Source organism: Mustela nivalis (genome assembly GCF_964662115.1).
Source record: "Mustela nivalis genome assembly, chromosome: 11".
Classification (NCBI taxonomy): Eukaryota; Metazoa; Chordata; class Mammalia; order Carnivora; family Mustelidae; genus Mustela; species Mustela nivalis.
Genome location: NC_139030.1, coordinates 78,859,413 through 78,884,457, shown reverse-complemented (window position 1 = coordinate 78,884,457; position 25,045 = coordinate 78,859,413). Strand labels below are relative to the sequence as shown.

Below are 25,045 nucleotides of genomic sequence, written 5' to 3'. Positions count from 1 at the left end.
GAGCAACTCCAGAGGAAGCCACAAAAATATTTTAGAGCCAGTATAACCTTCATTAAGAAGCTTAAGTACCAACGTAAAAATAATGACTCTGTGAAAATGTTGAATTTTAAAAGCCGGCCATGAAAGGCAGAGTACTTAACACCTGCAGCCATGTCCATTCAACACACATGCATTACAGAATTCACTTCTTGCTGAGTCAACTTTAAACCAGCGGGCTTTGCAAGGGTGTCAGGGGTGGGACAGGGACAATTGTCACCCTCACTTAAGGCTCTCAGACTGGAGCCTTATTTTCATGGCGTTTCCTGGGGAAAATGGAAAAGAGCACGTTGGGCCTGGTGGTTAGGCCCCCAGGTCATCCCAGCATGAAGGCTCTTCAGTAAAGACAGGACAGGTGGGCTGTGTCTAGCCTCTAGAGGAGTGCCTTATGGGGCAGTGACTTTGTTCTGAAGAGCCAAGTAGCTGAAAGTTTGTTCCTCCAGTCAAGTCACTTGTATTGGTCAGCAGATGTGAACGATTTCAAAATAGATCCATCTACTCTGTGACTCGAACTATCATGTAAACCCTGACAAAGCCAATGTTTGTATCTCAAGCTTGGACCTCTCATGTGAATCCCTTACTTGAATATCATCTTAATACCTCCTTAACACCTTTCCTCGTCTAGCAGGCATCTCAAATTTAAGATGTTGCCAATAATGCTTCTTCCCTTCCCCGTTCCACACCTATGCCTCACACTGTCCTCCCCATTTGGGCCTCAGCCTTTACTTTTTTTCTAATATCCCATGTCCAGACTACAAGTCCACCTATCAGCACTGTCCTCAAAACATCTTGAGAATCTGACGATTTCTCATCATACTCAGCACCATCATATTAATCCACCACATTTTACCAAATTACTGTAATCACTACACAGCTCATCTGCCTACTTCATCCCCTGTCCCCTGTGATCTGTTCTTACCAGAGCTATCAGAGTGAACCATATGAAGCTAATGGTAGATTATGTCTCTCTTAAAACTTTCCACTGGCTAAAAGCTAAAAGCTCAAATCCAACTTACCTACCAAACCCTATGTTCCGCAGCCCCTCCTAACCTCTAGCCACTTCCTTGACTCCATCTCCTCTAGCTCTGGCTCTCAAGTCACACTAGATGGTGACGGCCTTTATCATCATCGGCCATATGCACTCATCTGTTACATGCTCCGTGTTCAACCCAACTCCTGGAGTCCCCAGGAGGGCAGAAACTGTGTTCTGCTCCTTACTGCATCCCCAGCACCTAGAACAGCACCTGGAACATAGTAGGTGCTTGATAAATATTAATTTGATGCATGAATGAATGAATACAGTTCACTTTGGGATCATTAATATAGGTATAGGTTCAATACATAAAATATATATCACACTATACATCAGAAAGAGGTACAGTTGAATTTTATCTCTATCTAGTCTCTTTCAACTAGAAAAATTGTTACTGGTAAAAGCTACTCACTGGTGGTCCCGGAGGTCCTTCTGCACCAGGAGGGCCTGGGTGACCTTTCTCTCCAAGCCACCCAGGGAGCCCCAAGTCTCCCTTACTACCCTGCCTCCCAGGAAGCCCCGGAGGGCCAGGTGGGCCCATGGGACCAGGCTCACAGGCACAGAGCCCCGCGTCTCCTAGACAGAGGATAAAAGGCAGCTTTGTCATATTTCCTGCATAAAATCCCAAAAAGCTTTTACTTAATAAAACCAATAATGAAAATAAGAACAAGAAGGTCTGATAATGTGTGACATGGGGGTATGGGACACTGTGCTGGGGTGGCTAGGCATGGTCTGTGTGGGGGTAGATATGTCATTTCTAAACAGAGAGGGTGTTTGGAGTCTTAAGAAACCCATCCTGACAGATTCTAAGGGAAAAGTTGATACTCAATTCTACTAAAGAAACTTTAAAAACAAGTGATCTTATTTTTTTAAGTGTGAAAGTCTTTTATTCAGTTCCTACTGAAGAAACAGAAAAGAAAAATGGGTTGGAGCATAAACTCTAAACAAATAAACAAAATAATATGTGAGAAGGATTACTGACTGTATTGTGTATTACAACTGATAATTTACAATGCATTTCCTAATCATTGGCACTTTTGGTCTAAAAGAAATGCCTTTAGGATAGTTGAACCCAGCTGTGTTTATGGTCTCATACTCACCTATCCCAGATGATAAAAAACAAAAAACAAAAAAACAAAAAAACCCAAAAAACATGAAACAACTTTTGGGGAGAAGAAACACGAAGCCAGAGGCATTTTGGGAAATATGGACCCACAGGAAGAAAAGGAAATAAAAGATCCAGACTATCCTATCTCTCCTTTTTAAAGGAATAAAACGGATTTCATGAAAAAAAGTCATCACTCTGGAGCAAATTTCACAGCTGGGGAAGTGTGTCCCTTAGACTCTCAGACAGAAAGACTTGACTTCTGGTAAGTTTTAATCAGCTCATAAGCTCCTAATGAAGAGGAGTGCTCACAGGGGTAAATAAGGCATATAACACATTGAAGTGAAATGTCCCATTGCCCTCTTCATAAATGCCCCCATTCCCCCTCACACTGCTGTCTTCTGGAAATCCTACCTTTGATGCATACTTGCCTTTTTCTCCTTTTGAGCCTCTTCTTCCTGGAGGACCCATTTTGCCTTTTATTCCTTGTGGTCCAGGGTGCCCAACACTACAATATATAACTTTATAGGGGTAGGGGGGGCAAGAGAATCACACAGTTTCTGTGAATGTCTTCTACAGAACAAGTGGGAGTGTCTCTTGCTCTCTATCTTCCCCTCAAACCCACATTTCTTCCATTCCTTTCCCATGATTCTTTCTCTCTGACAGAAGAACATATATATACCAATCAACCATATAAATGTCCCAGCGTGTTGCTGCTACCATAGTCACCGATAAAGCCTTCCTATTCTCAACCCCAACTTAGTGGGTTGAAGAGCAAGGCAATGGAAAACAAAACAAACAAACAAAACAACTGTATGGCAAGGATCTTTTCCCCCTCCAATGATGAATAATTACCAAATTAAAGAAAGCATGACACATAGCCCATAAAAGCATAAATCCAGAGACATGATTAAAGGTGACATGAAACACAAACAATAAATTCCTTATTCTTCCCAAATCCCAGTAAAATAGCAAACAGTACAGGGATATGATAAAAATGTGTAAGCCTGCAGGGGGGGGGGGAAGGAAATAAAACAACAGCAAAAAAGTGTGAGAGAACCTAACAGACCCTGAAAAGTTGAGTTCTAAGCAGGCTGTGCGGAAAGGCAACAAAAAGCACAGTATATGTGAGAAATCTCTCCCAGACTTCAGGAATTGGTTTTTTGTTTGTTTGGTTGGTTGGTTGGTTGGGTTTTTTTGTTTGTTTTTTGAAAGAGAGAGAAAGAGAGCTTGTGCATGGGAGCAGAAGAGGGAGGGGCGGAGAAAAAGGGAGAGAGAGAATCTTCAGCAGGACTCACACTCAGCACAGAGCCTGGTGTGGGGCTTGATCTCACAACCCTGAGATCATGACCTGAGCTGAAATCATGAGTTGGATGTTTAACTGACTGAACCACCCAGGTGCCCCATGAATTAGTACCTTGAAATGGAACAACAGTGATGCCTCGATCAGAATGACTGGTTAAAGAAACAGTTCAATCCTAAGATCTTCTTCTCAAAAATTATAGCAGTAACTATGACCCTTCATAACTGGAGATAACAGACAATGTAGCAAGAAGAAAGCTTTCAAGTAAACTCGATTATTTAAAAAGCAGATGAAAGAAAGCATTTCATCCCAAGAACATGAACAGACAGCTACAAGAGAAAAACATTAAAACAATAGCAACAATAAAACACTTAGAAGTAAAAAAAAAAAAGTATTATGAAAGCAGAAATCAAAAAATCCTGGAGCAGAGTTGTAAGATGGAGTTGGGGAAGTCTACCATAAATTGCTACAGAAAAAAAACAAAGGTGAAGAAGAATAAAGACGAGAGGAAAGAGTCCTGTAGGGTAGATTCTCTAACAGGCAAATATATAGAGTCAAGAAAGAGAAAATGGCAGAGGGTGTTTGGTAGGGAGACAGTATCCTCAGAGAAACACTTCAAGAAATTTACCTAAAAATGGAGGACTTGTGTTGGCTTGAGCCTACCCACTGAGTGCCTACCAATGAATGCACATGTGCCCACACAGAGGCAAGTCATTGTGAAATGTAAGGTCATTAAGAAAAAAAGAAGAAAGAAAAATTTCTATAAGCTTTTAGAGCAGAGCTTCAGAGCTTTTAAGAATTGGGGGGCAGGGGGGGGTCCCTCCTCAGCAGGTGGTCTGTGTGTCTCCCTCTCCCTCTGCCCCAGCTCAGTTGTGCTCTCTCTCTCTCTCAAATAAATAAGTCAATATTTTTTAAAAAAAACTGCAACCTGACCTAATCTGAAAAAGCTCCAGGAGAGGTTTATTCAGAGATAATACTGATAAAATATTTAATGAGTTAGAAGGGAAAGTTATACAATTTATACAATTCTAGACAGATTGGGGTTGAATTAGCAGTAAGTTATATTGAAAACCAAGCAAACACACAAAGAAAACAAGACATTAGCAAAATGTTTTGCACAAAGTAATAATGTGTATTTTTATATGGCTGAACTAGTGAATAGATTTTATGTAGCCACTCAGTGTAAGTAATGAATATTTAATCAAAATTAAGATAATAACTAAATTGAATGGGTTTTAGGAGTGGAAAATGTTCATATGTGCAGTGGGGAGAGACTGAAAAAGAGCTAATTTCACCTTCTATGGAGGGAAGTCTAAAGATAAGGCTCAAACTCATGAATGAAAAAATAGTGGGGCATCGGGGTGCCTCTGTCAGTTAAGTGACTGACTCTTGATTTGGGCTCAGGACATGATCTCAGGGTCATGAGACTGAGCCCCACACCAGGCTCCGTGCTGCCGTGGGACCTGCTTATGATTCTCTCTCTACTTCTGCACCCACCCTCCTCCCCTACCGCCCCTGCCTACTCACGTCTCTCTCTCTTTAAAGCAAAATTAAGGAATAGCAATACAGTACATTGAGGGTCACTAGAAAGGCAAATAACAGAAAATCCCACTAATTGTATGAAAAGAATTTCCCCTGGGAAGGAAGGAATAGGAGAAGGGTTGCCCGAGATGGCAGGTCTTCATAACAGGCTTCATAGAACGGTTTGACTCTCAAGCCAAGTCCATCTGTAACTCTGATAAAAATTAAAACTACACTTAACAAATAAAAACCGGATTCACTTATGTAATTCCGTAATTCAGACTTAAATTCTCAAAAAAATATTTTCATATCCTATAGCTGATGTGATATCCAACATCAGTCTACTTTTTTTGTATTATTAATAATAATAATACTAACTTGACTCAGAAACAATAGAAAAATTTAGAAAAAACTTAGAAAGTCACATCTTCTGCATGAAGCTGCAAATATCACATGCAACATAAATGCCAATGTATGCAAAGGGGGAGCACTTTACCGTCTGATCCCGGAAGGCCCTGCAGCCCTGGGGCTCCGGGCAACCCCGGTGGTCCTGGCTTCCCTGGCTTTCCTGGACTGAAATCAGCTCTCCCAGGGGTACCCGCTGCCCCTGGAAATCCCGGATGACCAGGAAACCCTCTTGGCCCAGGGGGTCCCATCATGCCTGCAGGAGAAATCGAGAATGAAAAACACATACATCTCCCAGAGTAAACTTGTGTTTAGAAGAGATGAAAATCAGTACATTCTTCCTTAGGCTGTAAATATTTTCAAAGAAAAAAAATGTACTTCAAAATGGACTTAATATCCCAGCCTCAACTTCTTTGAAATAAGCATACAAATGGAAACAGGTTTGTGGAATCAGATTTTCTTATTTTTTCCCTATTATTTAGGGTTATTGGGGGAAAGGACATATTATTTAATTAAAAATATTATTTTTGTATCTTGTGACTTTGATAATTTGGTTAAAAATTATCTGAATGAATATATTAGCACATTTAGTGAGTAAAAATATGGACTCCTATATCATCTATGTGAGACACGGAATACCATAACTTTCATAGCAACCGAGGTTGGTAGGGAGGCATAGAGGTTCTGGATTTGAACCCAAACTTTCTCTCTCCAGCCACAGGTACTTAAGTAAGTTACTGAACTTCTTTAATCATCTATATCTACCCCAGAGTCTTGTTATGAGGATTAAATACAATAATTCACATAAGGAGCTTAGTGTAATATCTGGTAATTACACATGCCCAAGGAATGCTGAGATGTCCAGTGTGTTCAGAGGCCAAAGTGAGTCAAAGATGAATCCTGCTTTCCTGCAACATCTGACCCGCTTGCTGGGGCCTTGGCTAATGACAGCTCAAAGCCTTCCTATGAGAGTGACCACTTCTCACAGCTTCTTCACTCCTGAGCATGAATCTCTCAGTGGAAGACCATAGTTTCCCAAGATGGCCACCATGGTAGCTCTTCTCCCTCACAATGTTGTAGAAGCTTGATATTCCCAGCAAGAGGTGACATGTCCCCTTCCTCTTGAATGTGACAGGCTTTTATGACTGTTTGGACTAATGAAGTAAAGCAGGAGTGAAAAAATATATATATATATGTATGTATGTGTATGTATATATATGTATGTATACATATATATATATGACACTATATATAATATAAGATCAAGGCTAGGTCATTAAAGATGACTCAGCTTCTGCCTTTTGAGCCAAAATGTGTGGGATTGGAGTCCTGAGCCACCATAGAAGCAATATCACTGCTCTGAAGCCACCATGCTATAAAGAAGCATGAATAAGTACAGAGCAAGACAGAGAGGCCAAGAGACTACATGAAAGATAGAGGACAGAGATGCCCAGCCAGTCCCCACTTTTCAGTTCCCGCCATTACGTGGCTGCCACCATAGGAACATCCCTATCTACAATTGCTCAGCTTAGCTCTTGAACCACAGAGTGAGGGGTGATATGTTGATTATTGTTTTAAGCCACTAGGTTTTGGGAAATTTGTTTTTCAGCAATAGACAACTGAAACCCTGTCAGTAATCAGTAAGTAGCATACTACCTAAATTAATAACATTCATTATGTGCATAGGTCCTAGGGCTTTACATATATAGGATATATATGGATAACATTTACATATATAGGATATTTATGGATAACATATAAGGATTACATTATCCTTACTCCTCAATCTTGCAATGTTTATACTTTATAGATAAGGCACAAACATTTGGGCCAAACAGGAGTAATGATAATAACTAACATAGCTAATGATATTCCAAGAACTGTGTACATATTACTGCTTTCTGTATACATATTACTGTATACATATTACTTCTTTCAACCCTAATGAGAACTGCACCCTGAAGATGAGAAGACTGAGGCACAGAGAGGTTTAGTAAATGCCTAAGGTCACACGGCTTGTATGTAGTAGAACCTGGAACGTTTTCAGTCCATAGTGTAAATGTATAACTATTTTAGTATACTACATTAAGTGGCAAGGCTGGAATTCAGTCGCAGGTATCTAACTCCAAACCCTTGCTTACTTCATGATAAATACTTCAGATGATTCTAAAACAAGATATGTATGATAAAGGCTATAGACATATATGTGGACTTAAATGAGATGTGTTCCTGTGGACTTGGCTGCTATCTTGTCTTCATGTCATTCCTAAGACTCGTGTCCAAACCCCTACAATCATTGGATGGACCTGGATGCTACCTGGTATCTTGTCTTGGTGCCATGGAAAATCCTCAACCACCTTCCAACAGGGAAAATGGGTTACAGTGTCTGGCATATAGCAGCCCTGACCACCCATGAAATCAATGAAGTTGTAGCCACCATTTAAAATATTTTTTTTGAAAGTAAAAAGTGGCAGAAAACAAAGTACCTCATATACAAAAAAATATTATTTTGTGGAATTTGTGTTTCTTTTTTCTTTTGAAATTTGTGCTTCAATCATATGTATATGAGAATATATATATACATATATACATACACACACACGCATATATATATATATACACACACGCACATATATATGCAATGTGATGTAAATGCAATATAATATAAAATGTACTTTTTATAATGGGTTGTAGTCAAGATTTGAAAGCCACTGGGTTAGTTCTTTTTAAAAATCTTGTGGAATTAAGAGTCTTTGTGTTATATTTGGTTTTCAATCTGCTAGAGATATGTGTTGTTTACTCCCACTGGGTTTTGATTTCAATCTGCTGGAGCCCTGTTTTTTAACGAACAAGCCTTAAAGGAGACAACTGAGGCCAGGCACAAATGATTCCTGACCAGCTGTGTGCTCTCTAGATCAACTACACAAAGCTTTGCCCCCCCTTTGCAGTGGGTTATCTGATCCCACCAAGTGGAAGCTAGAGTCCGGGAAGGTTAAAGATCTTGGTAGTTAACAGATGAATCTCAGGAAACTTCTTACTCCTTCTCAGTAAATATAAACCCAGACACAGACTGAATAAAATCACATCTATTCAAGACTCTCTTCTCACATGTTAAATCCGTTCTCCTGAGTTTACAGAATGCAAATATCCTCCACGCTTCTATTCTTAATCTTACTGGGGATTATTAACCAGCACAGCACCTGAAGGAGTTCAAAGTCCTGTATCGATAGGATTCTTTTCCAGGCTCTTCCTTGCCTATTACCAGGAGCGCTAAGGTGTCTGGGTTTTGTTTGTTTTGGGGGGGGTGCAAATTTTGGGGAGAGATAAGGACTGTTGTCTTGGTTTTGGTTTCTTAACTAAAACTGAATCACATTTTATTTTTTAATTAATAACATTTTTAAATTCACAATCTGTATTTCCTTTTTTCGTGTAGGAGAGGAACTCAATTTTAACAAACAGAGATTGACTAGGAGAGCCTTCCAGGAGGGTTTTATGACCCTTGGCACCCATTTCCAGATCTTATCTGCCTGTGACAATCTTCCGGGATTCCTCACTACCCGCTCCCCGCCAACCCGAGATGCTGATTGATATTGCTGGGGTGCAGCCAAGGAGTCCGACTTTCTTCCAAGGAACCCATTCATTGGTTTGAGTTCAGGCATTCTTAAGCCCAGCTGTCCATTAGAGATAAGGCGATCTTTTGTAATAGCAGACACCTAGGTCCAGGTCCCAGAGAGCCCAACATGCTTGGTCTGGGGTCTAGGACAGCCATCCGTTTTTTTCCGAGATGCTCCTAGTTGATCTCAGTATCAGCTAGAGTTGAGGGTAAGGATGTGGGAAACCTGGCGTGGAAGAGTCAGTAGAGTTCTACCTGCACAGGCTTCCCCTGGTGGACCGGAGGGGCCGGGGGGACCAGGTGGTCCAATAGACCCCATTTCTCCATAGCGGCCGGGGCGCCCCGGATCCCCTGGAGGGCCTGCCCAAAACAACAACACATGTCAATGTAATAACTGTATACATACATTTTTTTTAATTTTTATTTTTTATTTTTTTTTATAAACATGTATTTTTATCCCCAGGGGTACAGGTCTGTGAATCGCCAGGTTTACACACTTCACAGCACTCTGTATACATACATTTTTAAAATTCACGCACAATTACTTCTTGTGAGGCTTGGTTGAGTGCAGCTAAGACACTGTTCTTGTGATTTCTTATGACGTTAAACAACAACAACAACAACAATGCAGGATCTCAGACTAGAAACCCTTCTCCAACTGCCCCTGCTCTGCAATCACACGAACTGGAGACGCACTGTCTTGCTCGCTGATGTGAGTCACTTTTTTCTTGGAGGCAGCATCTCAGTAGGTCTTAACCAAATGATTTAGCAATTAAAAAAAAGAAAACATACTTTTGGAAAGTTGAGATAATAAAAATTTCTGCACCCTAAAATAACATTGGGAGTCATATGCCCATAGAAATGATTCAGATGCACATATCTACTTGCACCTGTAAATTATATATTCTTGCTAAAATGAATATATTTAGCATATCAAATACACAAACTACAGAAATACTGAGCCAGATTCTTCTGTCAGGACCACCTAAATCCCATTTCCTAATAATTTAGAGAAGAACCAAACTGAATACAAACCTTTGAGTGGAAGAGGTGGGGTTACCAAAACCCCCGGCGGTCCTGGGTACCCGCGGTCTCCAGGATCCCCCTGAAATCAACCATTCATACACTTTTCTTAGAAATAATAATATTGGGGCACCTGGGTAACTCAATGGGTTAAGCCTCTGCCTTCAGCTCAGGTCATGATCTCAGGGTCCTGGGTTCGAGCCCCACATCATGTTCTCTGCTAAGAAGGGAACCTACTTCCCCCTCTCTCTCTGCTTACCTCTCTGCCTACTTGTGATCTTTCTCTCTGTCAAATAAATAAATAAAATCTTAAAAAAATACTAATATTTTTCTCATGTTGCCCATAACTATTAGAAGGACCAAGAGTGCATTCATGTGAGAAATGAAGATTACAGGCTGACCAGAAAATTGAATGGTTCATGGAGTTCTGGGAATAACTAAGGCATCTGACCTCCCACTTACATGCAGAAGTAAACGACCAACTGGCAAAACTCTCACAAAAGAAAAAAAATTAACTTAAAAAAAAAAAAAAGATTTCGTGCCCATAAATTAGATACCTCTGAAACCATGAAGTTTCTTAGATGTCCTATGAGCATTAGTGTTGAACTTGACAATCTAGGACAAATGGTCTATTCACCTACAATCTGAATCTACATCCTATCTTAACAGCAAATGTTTGTTCCCCTCAATTGTTTCCCCTTACTGCCACCATGGCTTGTCCCAAGCAAATGCTGGATATGGAGTCACAGAGGTACAAAGGAAAAAAAAAAAAAAATGAACTAGTGAAAGCCAGAAGCTCTCTACTCCTCTCCCTGATTTTAATTGTGATACCAGGTAATCCCCATGGAATTTCTGAAACATTTGTTCTTATTTACCTTCAAAAGATTGAACACTTTCTCAAAGGGAAAACATAATCATTACAACATGCATTGAAACAATATAAACAAAATTAACTTTGTCTCTTTCAAAAGTTACATTTGTGAATGATTCTTTCAATGATTTTTTTTAATAAAAGAAATTATTTAACATAAGGGATATAGAATTTGATCAGGCTGTACTCAAATACACCTGCTTTTTTTTACCTTTGGGCCAAGAAATCCAAATGATCCAGGCTCCCCAAACATTCCTGGTTCCCCCTACAAATAACCACGAACATGCCTTTAAAAATAAAATCTGAGTGGGTGACAAATTATCACATTCTTGTTTAATTTGAATGACACATGCCCACTGAGATTCAGACAGCTGTGGGAATTAATTTTTGCATCTAGAGCTAGATCCCGCAATTTGTACAATAAATGTGTCTCCTTTTCCAATTAGTGTGTGCATACTTGCATGCCCTAGTACAACGTTTGAATACCCTGGATTGCAGTTACGAATTCTGAATCGAATTTAAACATTCAGAATTGAATTCTGAATTCTGAACACTGAATTGGATTTATGAATATGAATAAGTGTACTTATCATCTCTACAATTGTGTACATTTACCTTTAATCCCGGAAAACCTGGAGATCCATGGGAACCAGGATCACCCTAATAAATTCACAAAATCAACACAAGCAGAATCAAATCAAAGTGCCTGAAATCAGTTCGATGCCTTATTTTTCATCTTACGAAACTGCTTTATAGATATTTCATCATGTCAACAAAGGTAGCCGAATAAAAGGAAGTACATATAAAATAGAGTCTGTTTCTTTATAACATTTGTTAGTTTAACTGATCTTCAATTTTACTTTAAAAATTAATGTCCTTGCCAGCGTTTCAACTTAAGAACATTATTTCTTTTTGTTGTTATTCTTATGTTGTAAGTTATTTAGCCTAGTGCTGCAACTGGGCTAATATATTTTTGGAATCATTGCAATATAATTTGTCTAGAGATTAACAGGTAGTCTGTGCATTATCAGCAAAAAAAAAAAAAAAAAAATTACCATGGAAGCCAATGTCATCCCATTAACTGCGGAATCTGGAGCCAAATAAACTGAGTGTCCTTACCCATGAGGGCTCTGGTCTCTAGAGTGACTCTTTCAATGGTGACCCCATTAGTGGCATGTGTGGTGATGTTTGAGTTCTGATGCTTTAGTTTTTGGTAGCTGCTGCCCCAAGATCAGTACTCTTTCTTATCAGATAGGCTTAAATGAACAACTCCAAGCTGCTATCACACTGACACCGAGCCCCAGTTGTCGCAGGAAATGCCATAATGCTGTTACTTCCCACTAATTCTATCTTCTGCTTGTCTGTTTTATCTAAATGATGTCACTGGAAGAATGTCTTATTGGGGCATTTAGCTATGACGTAATTCTTGTCCAAAATGTATTGCTCCTGTTTGAGAAAATCTTTACTTTTGAATTGCTATAAATATGGATCTAGTTTTGTAAAAATGTGAGAGAGGAAGGCCTCCAACTCACTGATGTGAGCGACAGCATGAGTGGCACGAATGATCCTTACCCGAGGTCCTGAGAACCCAGGGATACCCTTCTCTCCTTTTGCCCCAATTCCAGGTTCTCCCTTAAAGAGATGACAACATTTAGAGGCATTCAAGCAACAATATTTCCGCAATATGAAATGCAAACACAAAATGAGATGTAAAAATTATTGCCAGCAGCATAAAGAAAAGAACTACCTTTGAAGAGATGCCCTATGGAATTATGATAAAATAGTGAAAACTTCTAATAACATATATCATCATTAAAGCAATGATAAAGAACATGCAAAAAAATTTTAATTAAGATATAGTATTATACAAATAAAAAGAAAAAAGGTATTTCAATAAACTACCTTGGGTCCCGGTGGTCCTGGAGGTCCAGTCACACCAGGCATTCCTTTTATGCCCTAAAAATCGCAATGCAGATAATCAGGCTCCCTCTTAGTATTTAACCTAGTGAATGCCATGTCTTTCAGAAATTATCTTTTTCAAGAAACATTTTACTAAATTTTAGAATAAAGGATGACTCCTCAATTGTTGCTAGTTAGCAACTAAGGTCCAGGAGTATTTATAAACCTGACATGATTCAGGCCAGCTCCGCGTGAGAGCTGTATCTTGGTGGGGTACAAAGCACACAACCATAGACCAGGGAAGCAGATCCAAGCTGGGAATGCAGTCCTTGAGAGGCGTGGCTCATTTTGAGCAAATCGGTGAAATTTAATCCAGTAACTGAAAACTGACAAGAGAATCTGCACGTGGCATCAGTAACATCCGTACCACAGGCTGACAGAGGACGTGCCCACTACTATGTCCCTGCCACCTTTTCAATCATCAAAACCTCAAGCCCATCTGTAATACTTAAAGGACAACTGGGCTTCCTGGGGTCCTCTCATCCCATATAATAAAGACAGTGTCAGTGGGGCACTGTATGCTGGAGGACATGTCACAAAGTAGCAGCCCACGCTAGGTCTGTGACTCAGCAACTGAATAAACTTGAGAATGCAGGGAACTTTTCTAAGCCTCATCTTTCACGTCTGTTCAATGGGGCTAGTAGCAGTAGCAATCTGCTGAGGCTGCTCTGGGGTGAATGCAGTGACGCCTGCAGGTGCCCGGCCCTTTGTTGTCACCGAGACATGTTCAGGGAATGCTGGCTCTTACTACTTTATCAAGGCCACACGTGGATTGGCAATTACCTTTTCTCCTTTATACAGACAAAAATCAGGTGGCTGTACCAATAAGGTGGGTCCAGGAGAACCTTGCTGGCCAACTTCACCCTTTCAAAAAAAAAATCAAGATAGTAGCAATTTCCTATTAACTTTATTTTGAAATAAGATTTGAAATGAAGATTTTTACCCATATATTGTGGTATAACACATATAATCCTGTGTGTCATGGATTTAAAATGTAAATCATGGCAAACACATCAGGTAATTGAAAGTATTTGTTGTTTTTCATAAGTAATGATATGTATCATTAATAATAAATTTCAAAACCAAAAATGAGTCATAATTCTATGGTCAGAAATCTCTATTAAAAATTTGGTAAGGGTGCCTGTCTGGCTCAGTTGGTTAAGAAGTTGGTTAAGAAGGCATCTGCCTTCGGCTCAGGTCATGATCCCTGGATTCTGGGATCAAGTCCTGCATCGGGCTCCCTGCTCAGCAGGAAGTCTGCTTCTCCCTCTACCTGCCTCTCCCCGTTTGTGCTCTCTCTCTCTCCCTCTGGAGTGCCCTCTCTTTCTTTCTCTCAAATAATAAATAAAAATAAAATAAATAAATAAATAAATAAATAATAAAACTTTGGTATAGTTCTTTGTGGTGTATATGTATCCATACACACACACGTATGTGAATAATGTATATAAGTACATAAATGTAGATGTGATCAAATGAAGTGTTAAATGTAATTTAAGATATAATTAGGATACTATTATACAAAATGCATAAACATAATATAAAATACACAGTATGGTTTATATTTTTACGTTTTGCTAAAGTTTTAAATTTTAAAATAATTTTATGTTTGTCTTTTATAATGCCATTTTTTGCATATTTTCCAATTATACTAGAAATTTTTCAAAAACCTGATTTTTAGTGCTTATACAATAATCTATCATAGGAATACGCTGTCATTTATTAAGCCATTCCATTCTGGTTAGATTTAGGTTATTTTTTTAGGCTTTATTTATTTATTTGAGAGAGAGAAAGAGCACTCAGGTGCTCCCACAAGTGAGGGGGAGGGGAGGAGCAGAGAGAGAGAGAGAGAGAGAGAGAAAGAAACTCCAGAAGACTTCCTGCTGAGCGCAGAGGTCAACATGGGGTCTTGATCTCACCACTCTGAGATCATGACTTGAGCCAAAATCAAGAGTCTGATACTTAAGAAAGAGATTTAGGTTATTTCTAATTTGTTTTCAGTAATATGTTTAAACTCTCTGTAGAAAATAATTAGCCCAAGTTGTCATTTATGTCATTAGAAATGTTATTCTCTTGGGAATAAAATGTCCTTCGAATTGGGTTTGGTATAATACAAGCATTAACGCTCATCCTTAACTAACAGATAACACCTTTTCACTTTTCTATTTCTACTATTCTGCACTTAGACATAGTTAAAAGCAAGTGATAGAGTGGGTCACAGGTGGTTGCAAACCAGGTCTAGACTGACTGCTATTTTGGACAAGTTCCTTAAAAATCTCTCCTAGCCTTTGTTTCCTTGATTCTTCTGAATTTCACTTTCCTTCTTTGTGAAATAAGGGTTATAAGGCTACCTACTTCAAAGGATTATTACTTTGTTAAATAGATAACACACATAAAATGCTTAGTACTTACTGCACTGAGTGAAACAAAGAAGATTCTCAAATATATGACTATTTAGTCATCAGTGTTTTGGGGAAGAAGAAGATTCCCAGTGTATGTGAATACAGCCAGCACTTCACCGCCTACCTACACCTGGAAACTACAGAACAAGCAGGGTAGGGACCTGGGCTCCTTTTTCTTGGTGTAGCCCCGGACCGTGTTGTTGTAGCGGCTGCTCTGAAGATGTCTATTGGCAAACGAATGATTGAACAAATACATAAACGGTACATAGGCAAGTGAGTAACACACACTGGTAACCACAACCATTCTTAGCCTTGCTGTAATCAGCCTGAGCAAAACCGATGAAGGCTGGCAAGCAAGGGAGCCTCTTCAAAATGTGGGTCGTGCCACTATTTTTTTCACGTTGTAAAAGTACAAGGAACATGAATCATGAAGAGCAAAATGAGACCACCCATAATCGCATCACCTACTACTTGGGGTAGCGTTTCATGAACAAACATGTTCCATCTGAGAGTTCTGTATGAAAATTCCACAATGATGTTTTCCTTTAGCAGACAATCCAAAAGAATTGAAATAAGCCTATTTTGGATCATCTGAACAACCACCTCATAGCCAGACAATTCCACCTGATTCTATGACCTGAGTTTGCAAGTGTATCTGATTGCACTGGGGCTGAGGTCTGGAAGCCCATGGGGCCTGCCTTACTCTACAGGGCAGAGTTTCTCAAGCCAGGGGGCATGAGCTTCTGGGGCTCTGACAAGCACATTCTTAGGGCTCCATGAATTCCCAAGTTGGAAAAACCTTGCTTTACTGTACTTCCTTCCAATCATTTCTCTAAATTAGTGGTTTTTAAGGAGAGAGGGGTAAGCAAGTAGACACACTACTCCCCCCACCCAGGGATAACTGGCAAGGTTGTGTCACATTCTAGGTTGTCACCACTGGGGAGGAAGGGCTGTTCCTAGCATCTAGTGGGTGGAAGCCAGAGATGCCACCAACCATCCTACCCCACAATGCACAGGACAGCCCCCACAGCAAGGAAAGAGCAGTGTTGAGGTTGCAAATTCCTGTTTTAAGTGTCTATTTTAATGTCTTGTGTTGTATTGACAAAATTGAGCTTATACTTTTGTAACCTGTGTTTTCTGATCAACACTATAGCATAAGCACGCCTGCACATTGTGAAGTCTTGCAATATATCTCAGGCAATCAAGCCATTTTGTTCAATGGCTATACCATAACTTATTCAACCGCACTGGGACTCCACATGAGTGGGGATTGGGTCGATCTTACTAACTCCCCACATCCAGCACCAGTCCTGGCCTGGCACAGAGTAGAAGAAGCTCAATATCTACTTGCGCACAGTTGTGGCACGAGCCGCTTACCAACAGGAGCCATTTAGATTGTTTGCAGATGAGTTGTCCTCTTGAAATACCTTTCTAAAGCTTTTTTTTTCTTTTTTTTTAAATTAATTAATTTATTTTAAAAAAAAACTTTTATTTTTAAATTTTCTTTTCAGTGTTCCAGAATTCATTGTTTATGCACCATATCCAGTGCTCCATGCAATACGTGCCCTCCATAATACCCACCACCAGGCTCACCCAACCTCCCACCCCTTTCCCCTCCAAAACCCTCAGATTGTGTTTCAGAGTCCACAGTCTCACATGGTTTGTCTCCCCCTCCAATTTCCCCCAACTCCCTTCTCCTCTCCATCTCCCCATGTCCTCTGTGTTATTTCTTATGCTCCACAAATAAGTGAAACCGTATGATAATTGACTCTCTCTGCTTGACTTATTTCACTCAGCATAATCTCTTCCAGTCCCCATTCATGTTGATACAAAAGTTGGGTATTCATCCTTTCTGATAGAGGCATAATACTCTATAGTATCATAGAGTATTCTTTTTTTTTTTTTTAATTTTTATTTTTTATAAACATATTTTTATCCCCAGGGGTACAGGTCTGTGAATCACCAGGTTTACACACTTCACAGCACTCACCAAAGCACATACCCTCCCCAATGTCCATAATCCCACCCTCTTCTCCCAAACCCCCTCCCCCCAGCAACCCTCAGTTTGTTTTGTGAGATTAAGAGTCACTTATGGTTTGTCTCCCTCCCAATCCCATCTTGTTTCATTTATTCTTCTCCTACCCACTTAAGCCTCCATGTTGCATTCTTATCCATTCATCCGCTGAAGGGCATCTTGGTTCTTTCCACAGTTTGGCGACTATGGCCATTGCTGCTATGAACCTTGGGTACAGATGGCCCTTCTTTTCACTGCAACTATATCTCTGGGGTAAATACCCAGTAGTGTGATTGTGGGGTCATAGAGTAGCTCTATTTTTAATTTCTTAAGGAATCTCCACACTGTTTTCCAAAGTGGCTGCACCAACTTGCATTCCCACCAACAGTGTAAGAGGGTTCCCCTTTCTCCACATCCTCTCCAACACTTGTTGTTTACTATGTTGTTAATTTTGGCCATTCCAACTGGTGTAAGGCGGTAATGTGGTTTTGATTTGAATCTCCCTGATGGTTAGTGAGGATGAACATTTCTTCATGTGTCTGTTAGCCAATTGTATGTCTTCATTGGAGAAGTGTCTGTTCATGTCTTCTGCCCATTTTTTGACATGATCATCTGTTTCGTGTGTGTTGAATTTAAGGAGTTCTGGATATCAGCCTTTTGTCTATATTGTCATTTGCAAATATCTTCTCCCATTCCATGGGTTGCCTCTTTGTTTTGTTGACTGTTTCCTTTGTTGTACAGAATCTTTTGATCTAAAGCTTTTCTTTGCTAAGTTTCCTGCCTCAGCGGAAAGGATAGAGGGTGTGAGGGAAGGAGGGAGGGGACAGTGGAGATGGGCGAGAGGTGGGAGGGACTGGGAGCTGCTGTTAAATGGTTTTGGTTCCAGGTATACACTTTTATTTATGGGCGGAGTTAAGGATTCTGAGATAATTTGTGAAATTAAGCCATGAATATCAGTAATTAAACTGTTTCTCTGGATATACTAAATTATCAGAAATGTTCAATTTCTTTTGGCTAGGGTAAAATGCATCATATATATTAATTTGAGTTTAGTGTTAAATTTTGTCAGAACTGTCATTTTACAGTTAAGGGTACTGGCACCATAATAATTCAGCAAAAAAATTCTCAGCCATAAAATTGAGCAGGGACTGGATAATGAACACAATTTAAGTGGTAATCAGAATAGCCTCTGCTGCCTGACCAGCACATACATTTTAACACCTACTCCTCTAGGCAAAAGGGGAATCTTACCGGGTCTCCCATTTGCCCCTTGACTCCCACGCCAGGATTACCCTGGGAAAGAAAAGAGGAAAAAATTTAACTGCTTTTGAATATTAAAAAGGTAATTACAGGCAAGTAAGACTTCTGGTTAGGCAATTAATTGAAGTTTATTAACTATTTGGGGAAGTCTACTGAGGGAAAGACATAATTCAGAGCGAGCTCAGCGGTCCCTTAGCTCATTGGACACGGATAGTCTCTGTTTGTTGTATGTTACTCATAGTAACATATTCATGGTCACCCACCTTCAAGCCCGGTCTCCCTGGAAGGCCTGGAACACCCTAAATCAAGAGCAAAAACACACATATCAGGTAACAGTCACAGAAACCACAATGTGTCTGCGTTGGCTCTCCCATGTTCCTCTTTAGGAAACCCCGAGTTTTAAGACGTGCCTGCTGGACTTTCTCTCATGGCCAGACCCCTTGTTGCCCTGGGGACCTACGTTTCACGATAAACCTACCCTGGTTATGTGAGTATACACAGATTCATCAGTGATAACCTCTCAAACACCCCAACTGTGCGTACCACCCAAGGTTGCAAATTGCTTTTTTTTTTTTTTTTTTTTTGCTTAATTTAAACATCGAGGCCAGGTTTTCAGAGGGACGGAATGAGCAGTGCTCTACTTACAGCTAACCCGGGCTCTCCTGGATGTCCCATTGGGCCCGCCGGTCCTCTTGCCCCCCTCAATCCCTAAACATGAGAACAATCCGTGCATTGGTTACCAAAACTCAAAATCATCATTCACAGCAAAACCTCTGTGTAATTCTAAGTGGATAAAAACCACCAAAGAAATCACGGTGACAGACACACCTTCCCTGTAGCAGTAGGACCTTCACCGCGGCCGACACAGCCACTAAAAGGTCCATGACAGCTGCACTCTGGCAGGTGTGACCAACTCCTATGTTCAGGATTGGATTAAGACTGAAAAATCTATCTACTTGTTTGCACATGAATCTTGTAATAGCAAAAATAGAGCACAAAGAAAACTTGTTACCAGCTATTCCTAAATTGCATAAATGTTATAACTTTGCCATACATCGGGATGCTTTTAAAAATATTGATATTACTTAATAATAATTTATATTAAAGTAGTAATGTATTTATACTATTCATTATATTTTTAAAACATGCCCTCTCAGATTAATATAAATAGAAATGGCGCCAATTCAAGATGAAGGAGACGTAGCCACAACTTCCTGTAACACATAGGCTATAGCATAATTCCACACAAATTCACAAGGAGGGTTACAGGTGTGCATTCCAAGAAGTGTGGTTAGAGCCTCTCAGTTCTCTCACCAACCTTGCCCACATCAAATGACTTGCACGTGTGCAGATATTACTCTCTCTAGGAGGATGAACTGGTCTTTATTTTAATAGCGACATGAAAGTTATCTCATTGATGACACTGAACTGAGCTTCAGGGGTAGTGAGCAAAGTAATGTGGGAGAGTAATCCTTTCTACAGCCGGAAGTTACCAAGCAAAATTATAGGTTAATCAATCTGGAGGCAGAACTGCTTTCAATTTTAATCTTGTGAACACTGATTGATTAATTGTCAACACTAATATAATCATGAAATTACAAATTTCAGGAAGATAAAGATGAGGTAGAAAAATTAAATGTAATACACCATTACTGATCCAGCAGGCAGAATGGTATAGAGCAAAATCATTTCCATTTGACATGTATTATTTAGGTAGACTCGAGGGAGACTTATCTTCCCAAATATCAAGGGACCCATATGTCCCCGAGTAATGCCAAATGATCATTAAAACACAGAAAAGGAAGGTCAGCAGAAGCCTGCTGGGACTCCAGGACAGTTAGTTCCATGGACCTGGGGCCTGTGTGGTCACCCTGGTGATTTAAGTCTCTATTGGCACCGCCTTGAAATTCTTCATAATTTTTGAGTTCGAGATCTATGCTTTGATTTTGCACTGGGTTCGCTCTGCAAATGATGCAGCCGGTCCTGCCAGGATGCAAATTGTGTGGACCACAGGCTGGACAAGGAGCAAAGAGAAGCCCAGGGCCTGCTCGGGAGACTCACCGGCAAGCCAGGAGGTCCTGGGTCCCCTCTGTCGCCCTGCAACAGGAATGATTCATTGCTTTAGACGAGCAGCACCACTTCCCTAAAACACACATGTTGTAAAAGGAGGACTTTACACAGGAATTATTAGGACCATCCATACAAGCTGTTTGAGTGTTTGGTGTTGACACTGTAGAAGGTTCTGTGGAGAAGACTTTCTGAGTCCATCCTTCACCCCAGAATCCAGCTGAAACCAAAGGTTGCTCAGGTCATGATGCCATGGAGTCAAGGTGAGATTTTTCATCTTTCCATTTACAATCTAAATTCCCAATCCAGTGGTCCAATTCCATTACAGTTTAACTGTCTCTGGTCTAATTGCCAGAACTTGTCTCCCCTAGTAGACACTTTGCTGCTTTTTATCTCCCTAGAGGAGATATAAATATGTATATATGTTTATGTATATGTATGTATATATGTATAGATATCACATCAACCTTTATTTATTACTCAGCCATCAAAAAGAATGAAATCTTGCCATTTGCAACAACGTGTTTGGAACTAGAGGGTATTATACTAAGTGAAATAAGTCAATCAGAGAAAAATACCGTATGATTTCATTGTATGTGGAATTTAAGGGACAAAACAGATGAACATAGGGGAAGGGAAGAAAGCTAAAACAAGATAAAAACAAAGAGGGAGGCAAAGCATAAGAGACACTATGGGAACAAACTGAGGGTCGCTGGCGGGGAGGTGGGTTGGGGGAAGGGATAAATGGGGGATGGGCATTTAGTAGGAGGGCACTTGATGTAATGAGCACTGATGTTATATGAAAATGATGAATCACGAAATTCTACCCCTGAAACTAATAAAATACTTTATGTTAACTATACTGAATTTAAATTTAAAAAACTCATCATGACTCTTATCATACAGTGGGTTGTCGTTGACAATATGTTTCCATATAAACTATTACAAGGGATCATCAGCACTGAGAGGAAGGCTGGGTAGATAGTATTTTCATTTTCCTTCACAAATAAGGAAAATGAGAGAGGTTGAGGGGGTTGCTCAAAGTCAAAGTCGTTGGTAAGGGTCAGTTTACTTTTTCCAATACACCATACTGGTTCCTAGAATGACCCTGCTTTTGATGCTGTTCGTTAACATATCCTTTAAGCCACAAACAGAGCATAGCTCCTGCTATATAACAAGTTATATAACAAGTTTCCTGCTATATAACAAGCCTGTAAAGTCTCAGAGCTTAGGAACTAATACTGTGAGCTCACTAAAGGAACCACCACTTAGGTGAATCTTAAGGTCTAATAGAAGAAATTTAAGTTTTATCTGTTGTAGAATATTCTTCCTTAAAAAAATGACCATGTTTTGCAAATGTACCACATTTTTCCTCTTGATTTACAGCTACTGATCTTCTGCTTATTCATGGTACTCATATTAGAGATTAGGTGGGCATTCAAGAGTTTATTTCTGAGTGTAGATCATTGTATATAAAATCACAAAAACATTTAATTTACCCAGGATAGTGCTATACGATTTCCATAATTTTCAAGTTCAATGTGGTAGTGACTCCTCTCATTCTGGATGGCAAGTATTATTATGACAACATTCTATCTACAAATAAATCAGTGCTTCTTAACTAGGGTGATTTTTCTTCCCAGGGCATGTTATAAAATCTAGAGATATTATTTAGGTGTGGGGATGCTATTGGCATCTAGTGGGTAAAGGCAGGGATAGTGTTCAACATCCTACAATGCACAAGGTCAGCACCCAGAACAAATGATTATCTGGTCCCAGATGCCAATAGTACTAAGAATGAGAAACTCTGAAATAAATATATCTGTCACATTTTGCAAGAATAGTTAGGAGACACTGGAATTTACAGCCAGCACAATTAAAGCCAAGTGCCTTCTCACAAGAAGTATCGTGCCATCCAGAGAGTCAGTGTAATGATAAAAAAAAAACCGGGTGCTCTAAGACATTTCAAAGAGGTGTGTCCAAATGTCTCCTGGATGGGTTTACCTAGAGGAAAAAATAATGTTTTTTCAACTCACCATGATCATAAACCTTACCTGAATACCTTTAATGGCACCTAAAATGAACACTGAGTTTCCTTTTTCTCCACTTTCCCCAGGAAGACCCTGAAAATAAAATATTCACTTAAGAGAGGGGAAAAAAGCATACTACTATTTCAGGATTTTCTTTTTTGTGTGAAATACTACTCATCAGTAAAATACCATTATAGTCATGTTTCACTCTAGTTTCACTAGAGATTTCTTTATTTTTTTCATTATTGCTATCATCCTAAGATTCTCATACATATTTATTCAATATTCAGTTAAGATTTATTAATGAATCTCCAAAAAATCTATTAATATACTTATACATATATGTTATAAATATGTATATAGGTAATACTTTATATAATAATATACATAGCCATTTACTAATTATTCAGCAAGAAAACTGCATTTTCCCTCAAACAAAATAATTCACATGTATTATTCTTATAAGTAAACAATTTTGCAATTCTCAGTTAATAATTTATGCCCTAGAAATCATTTTTTAAAGATTGATTTTATTCATTTCAGTAGTTATGTTCAAAATAGAGCCTCTGTATCCTCGTAAGATTAACTTTTAAAAACATATCTCCTTTTTGGAAGGTTTTTGTAAGTCTCTGCAACCTTCCTTAGAGTATTTTTTTAAAGTGATTGAAATAACTCAATGTTTTCTTTTTTTCTGAAGTTTTTCCTACTAGATATCTTAACATATCTTAACTTGGTTACCACATAAGAATTCTGCCATCTTTGTGTATCAAGCTCCCATGAAGGACATGCACATTTCAAAGTAAGTCCCTCCTGAAAAAGTCCTGACTGTGCTTCCAATGGGAGATACGTAGAGCTTTAATGGTAAGTTACAGCAACTGTTCCTTGAGAAATCAGATGTGCCTATACAAGCCGTCCTTGCTTCACACAGTTCCAATATGCATGAATTTTAGTTCCATAATTAAGTTAAATAGCACCAGTCCTCCAAAAAATGGTTCAAATTTCAGTTACCACCTTATATTAACAGAGTAACTGCACCGCTAGCTCGAAGGTATATATAAGTAACAGATGGGAAACATGATCACGGGTCCCATCACTCCTTTCAGTCTGTCAGCGATTGGTCACTGCCCATCTGTTGAGTCAGCGGATGCGCACGCGCACACCAGCAAAGTGTGTAGTTGTGCTCCCTCCTTGTCTCTCAGTAATAAGCCTAAATGACATTTCATGAAAATAGACTCCACTGCAAAAGGCAATTGGCTATCAAAGATGAAAGTAAGTGAGGGAATGAAAAATGATAAAGCTGGTAGTGAAATTCAGACAGAATGTCAGGGAAGTTATAGAAGAAATAGCCAGAGGGACTCCATGAAGACGAAGTTCTCAACACAAAAAAAGGGAAGTGGCTGGGACATAAAGATTGAATTGCCAGAGGACATGGCATAGGCATAAGACCCTCATCGCAACAGGACTCTTAGATTATAGTTCATGGCACAGAAGCTGATCCAAACTCAGAAAAGAGTAGGACAATTCACCAGAGCACAGAAAGACGCCTTCATTTCATTACTGTCAGTTACTTGGCCCGAAGAAGGCACTGTTCAAAACACTCTTGGTCAGTGTTTACAAGACTTGAAATACTTCGATTCTCACTGTATATGTCTTAAATGACAATGTACTAAATCGATACTAGTTTTTAAAAAAATTTTCCCTATGTATTTATAACATGAAGAGAGTTTTTATTATTTTAACATACCATATTAAAGGTCATGGAACAATAGTAATTTTTCCCATTGGATGTTAAGGTTGCTTTGTGTGGTGCCAGCTTGGATGGTCATTGTTAATACCTCACACTACTGGGCAAAGTGAGGACTTACTACAAATGAGGTGGGCCAAGGGAAAGAAAGCTGCTTTGCAAAGATGCCATTACAGCAAACTTCAGGACAGTGGTCACTACAGAACGCCATGGGAAAGTTAGAATAGAAAACTCCCCCTCTTCTGAATGTTCATGGACACACAGCAGAATGCGGTTCAAACCAATCTGAAGATCTTAAGAAATGTGCATTCATCAGACTGCAGTTGAGCCTCCAAATGGCTGAGTCTGAAAACAAAGGGTGGTTGAGAAGCTTAACTACGGAAGATGGTTGTTGTTCTTCCTTGGTACTAAAGAAAGATAAAAATTTGGAAATCATTTTTGAGTTCTGCGTTCAGATCAGTCCCACTAGAATCGGGAGCAAATGGAAAATGAAGAGAAAGCAGGATGATTACGGTGGTGAGGATAAGAAATCCTTTAGAAGGAATCTTGGGAAATGGTATTTACAGCGAGGTGGAAAGGCTGCCTGAGTTCCAGAAAACCAGTTTTAAAAGGCCAAATCATCTCCAAACTTTATGGGAGAAAAAGGAAGAGAAAGTGAA

General features: G+C 39.5%; 1 protein-coding gene across 9 annotated transcripts in view; it reads right to left on the bottom strand.

The window, feature by feature from the left end:
• Positions 1–25,045, bottom strand: part of COL4A4 (collagen type IV alpha 4 chain) — a 125,044-nt gene that overhangs the window by 56,564 nt on the left and 43,435 nt on the right. For all 9 annotated transcript variants that reach the window (XR_014300448.1, XR_014300449.1, XM_082690159.1 and 6 more), the window contains 15 exons: positions 22,667–22,735; positions 20,607–20,642; positions 19,191–19,253; positions 18,809–18,844; positions 18,537–18,578; positions 13,653–13,733; positions 12,813–12,866; positions 12,483–12,542; positions 11,526–11,570; positions 11,122–11,175; positions 10,052–10,121; positions 9,272–9,376; positions 5,495–5,659; positions 2,606–2,695; positions 1,482–1,645 (listed from right to left, as the gene is read on the bottom strand). Coding sequence is in view for 7 of the 9 variants with exons in the window: in XM_082690159.1 (XP_082546285.1) it covers positions 1,482–1,645; positions 2,606–2,695; positions 5,495–5,659; positions 9,272–9,376; positions 10,052–10,121; positions 11,122–11,175; positions 11,526–11,570; positions 12,483–12,542; positions 12,813–12,866; positions 13,653–13,733; positions 18,537–18,578; positions 18,809–18,844; positions 19,191–19,253; positions 20,607–20,642; positions 22,667–22,735 (1,134 nt within the window). In the remaining 2 variants the exon portion in view is untranslated. The remainder of the gene's footprint in view (positions 1–1,481; positions 1,646–2,605; positions 2,696–5,494; positions 5,660–9,271; positions 9,377–10,051; positions 10,122–11,121; positions 11,176–11,525; positions 11,571–12,482; positions 12,543–12,812; positions 12,867–13,652; positions 13,734–18,536; positions 18,579–18,808; positions 18,845–19,190; positions 19,254–20,606; positions 20,643–22,666; positions 22,736–25,045) is intronic.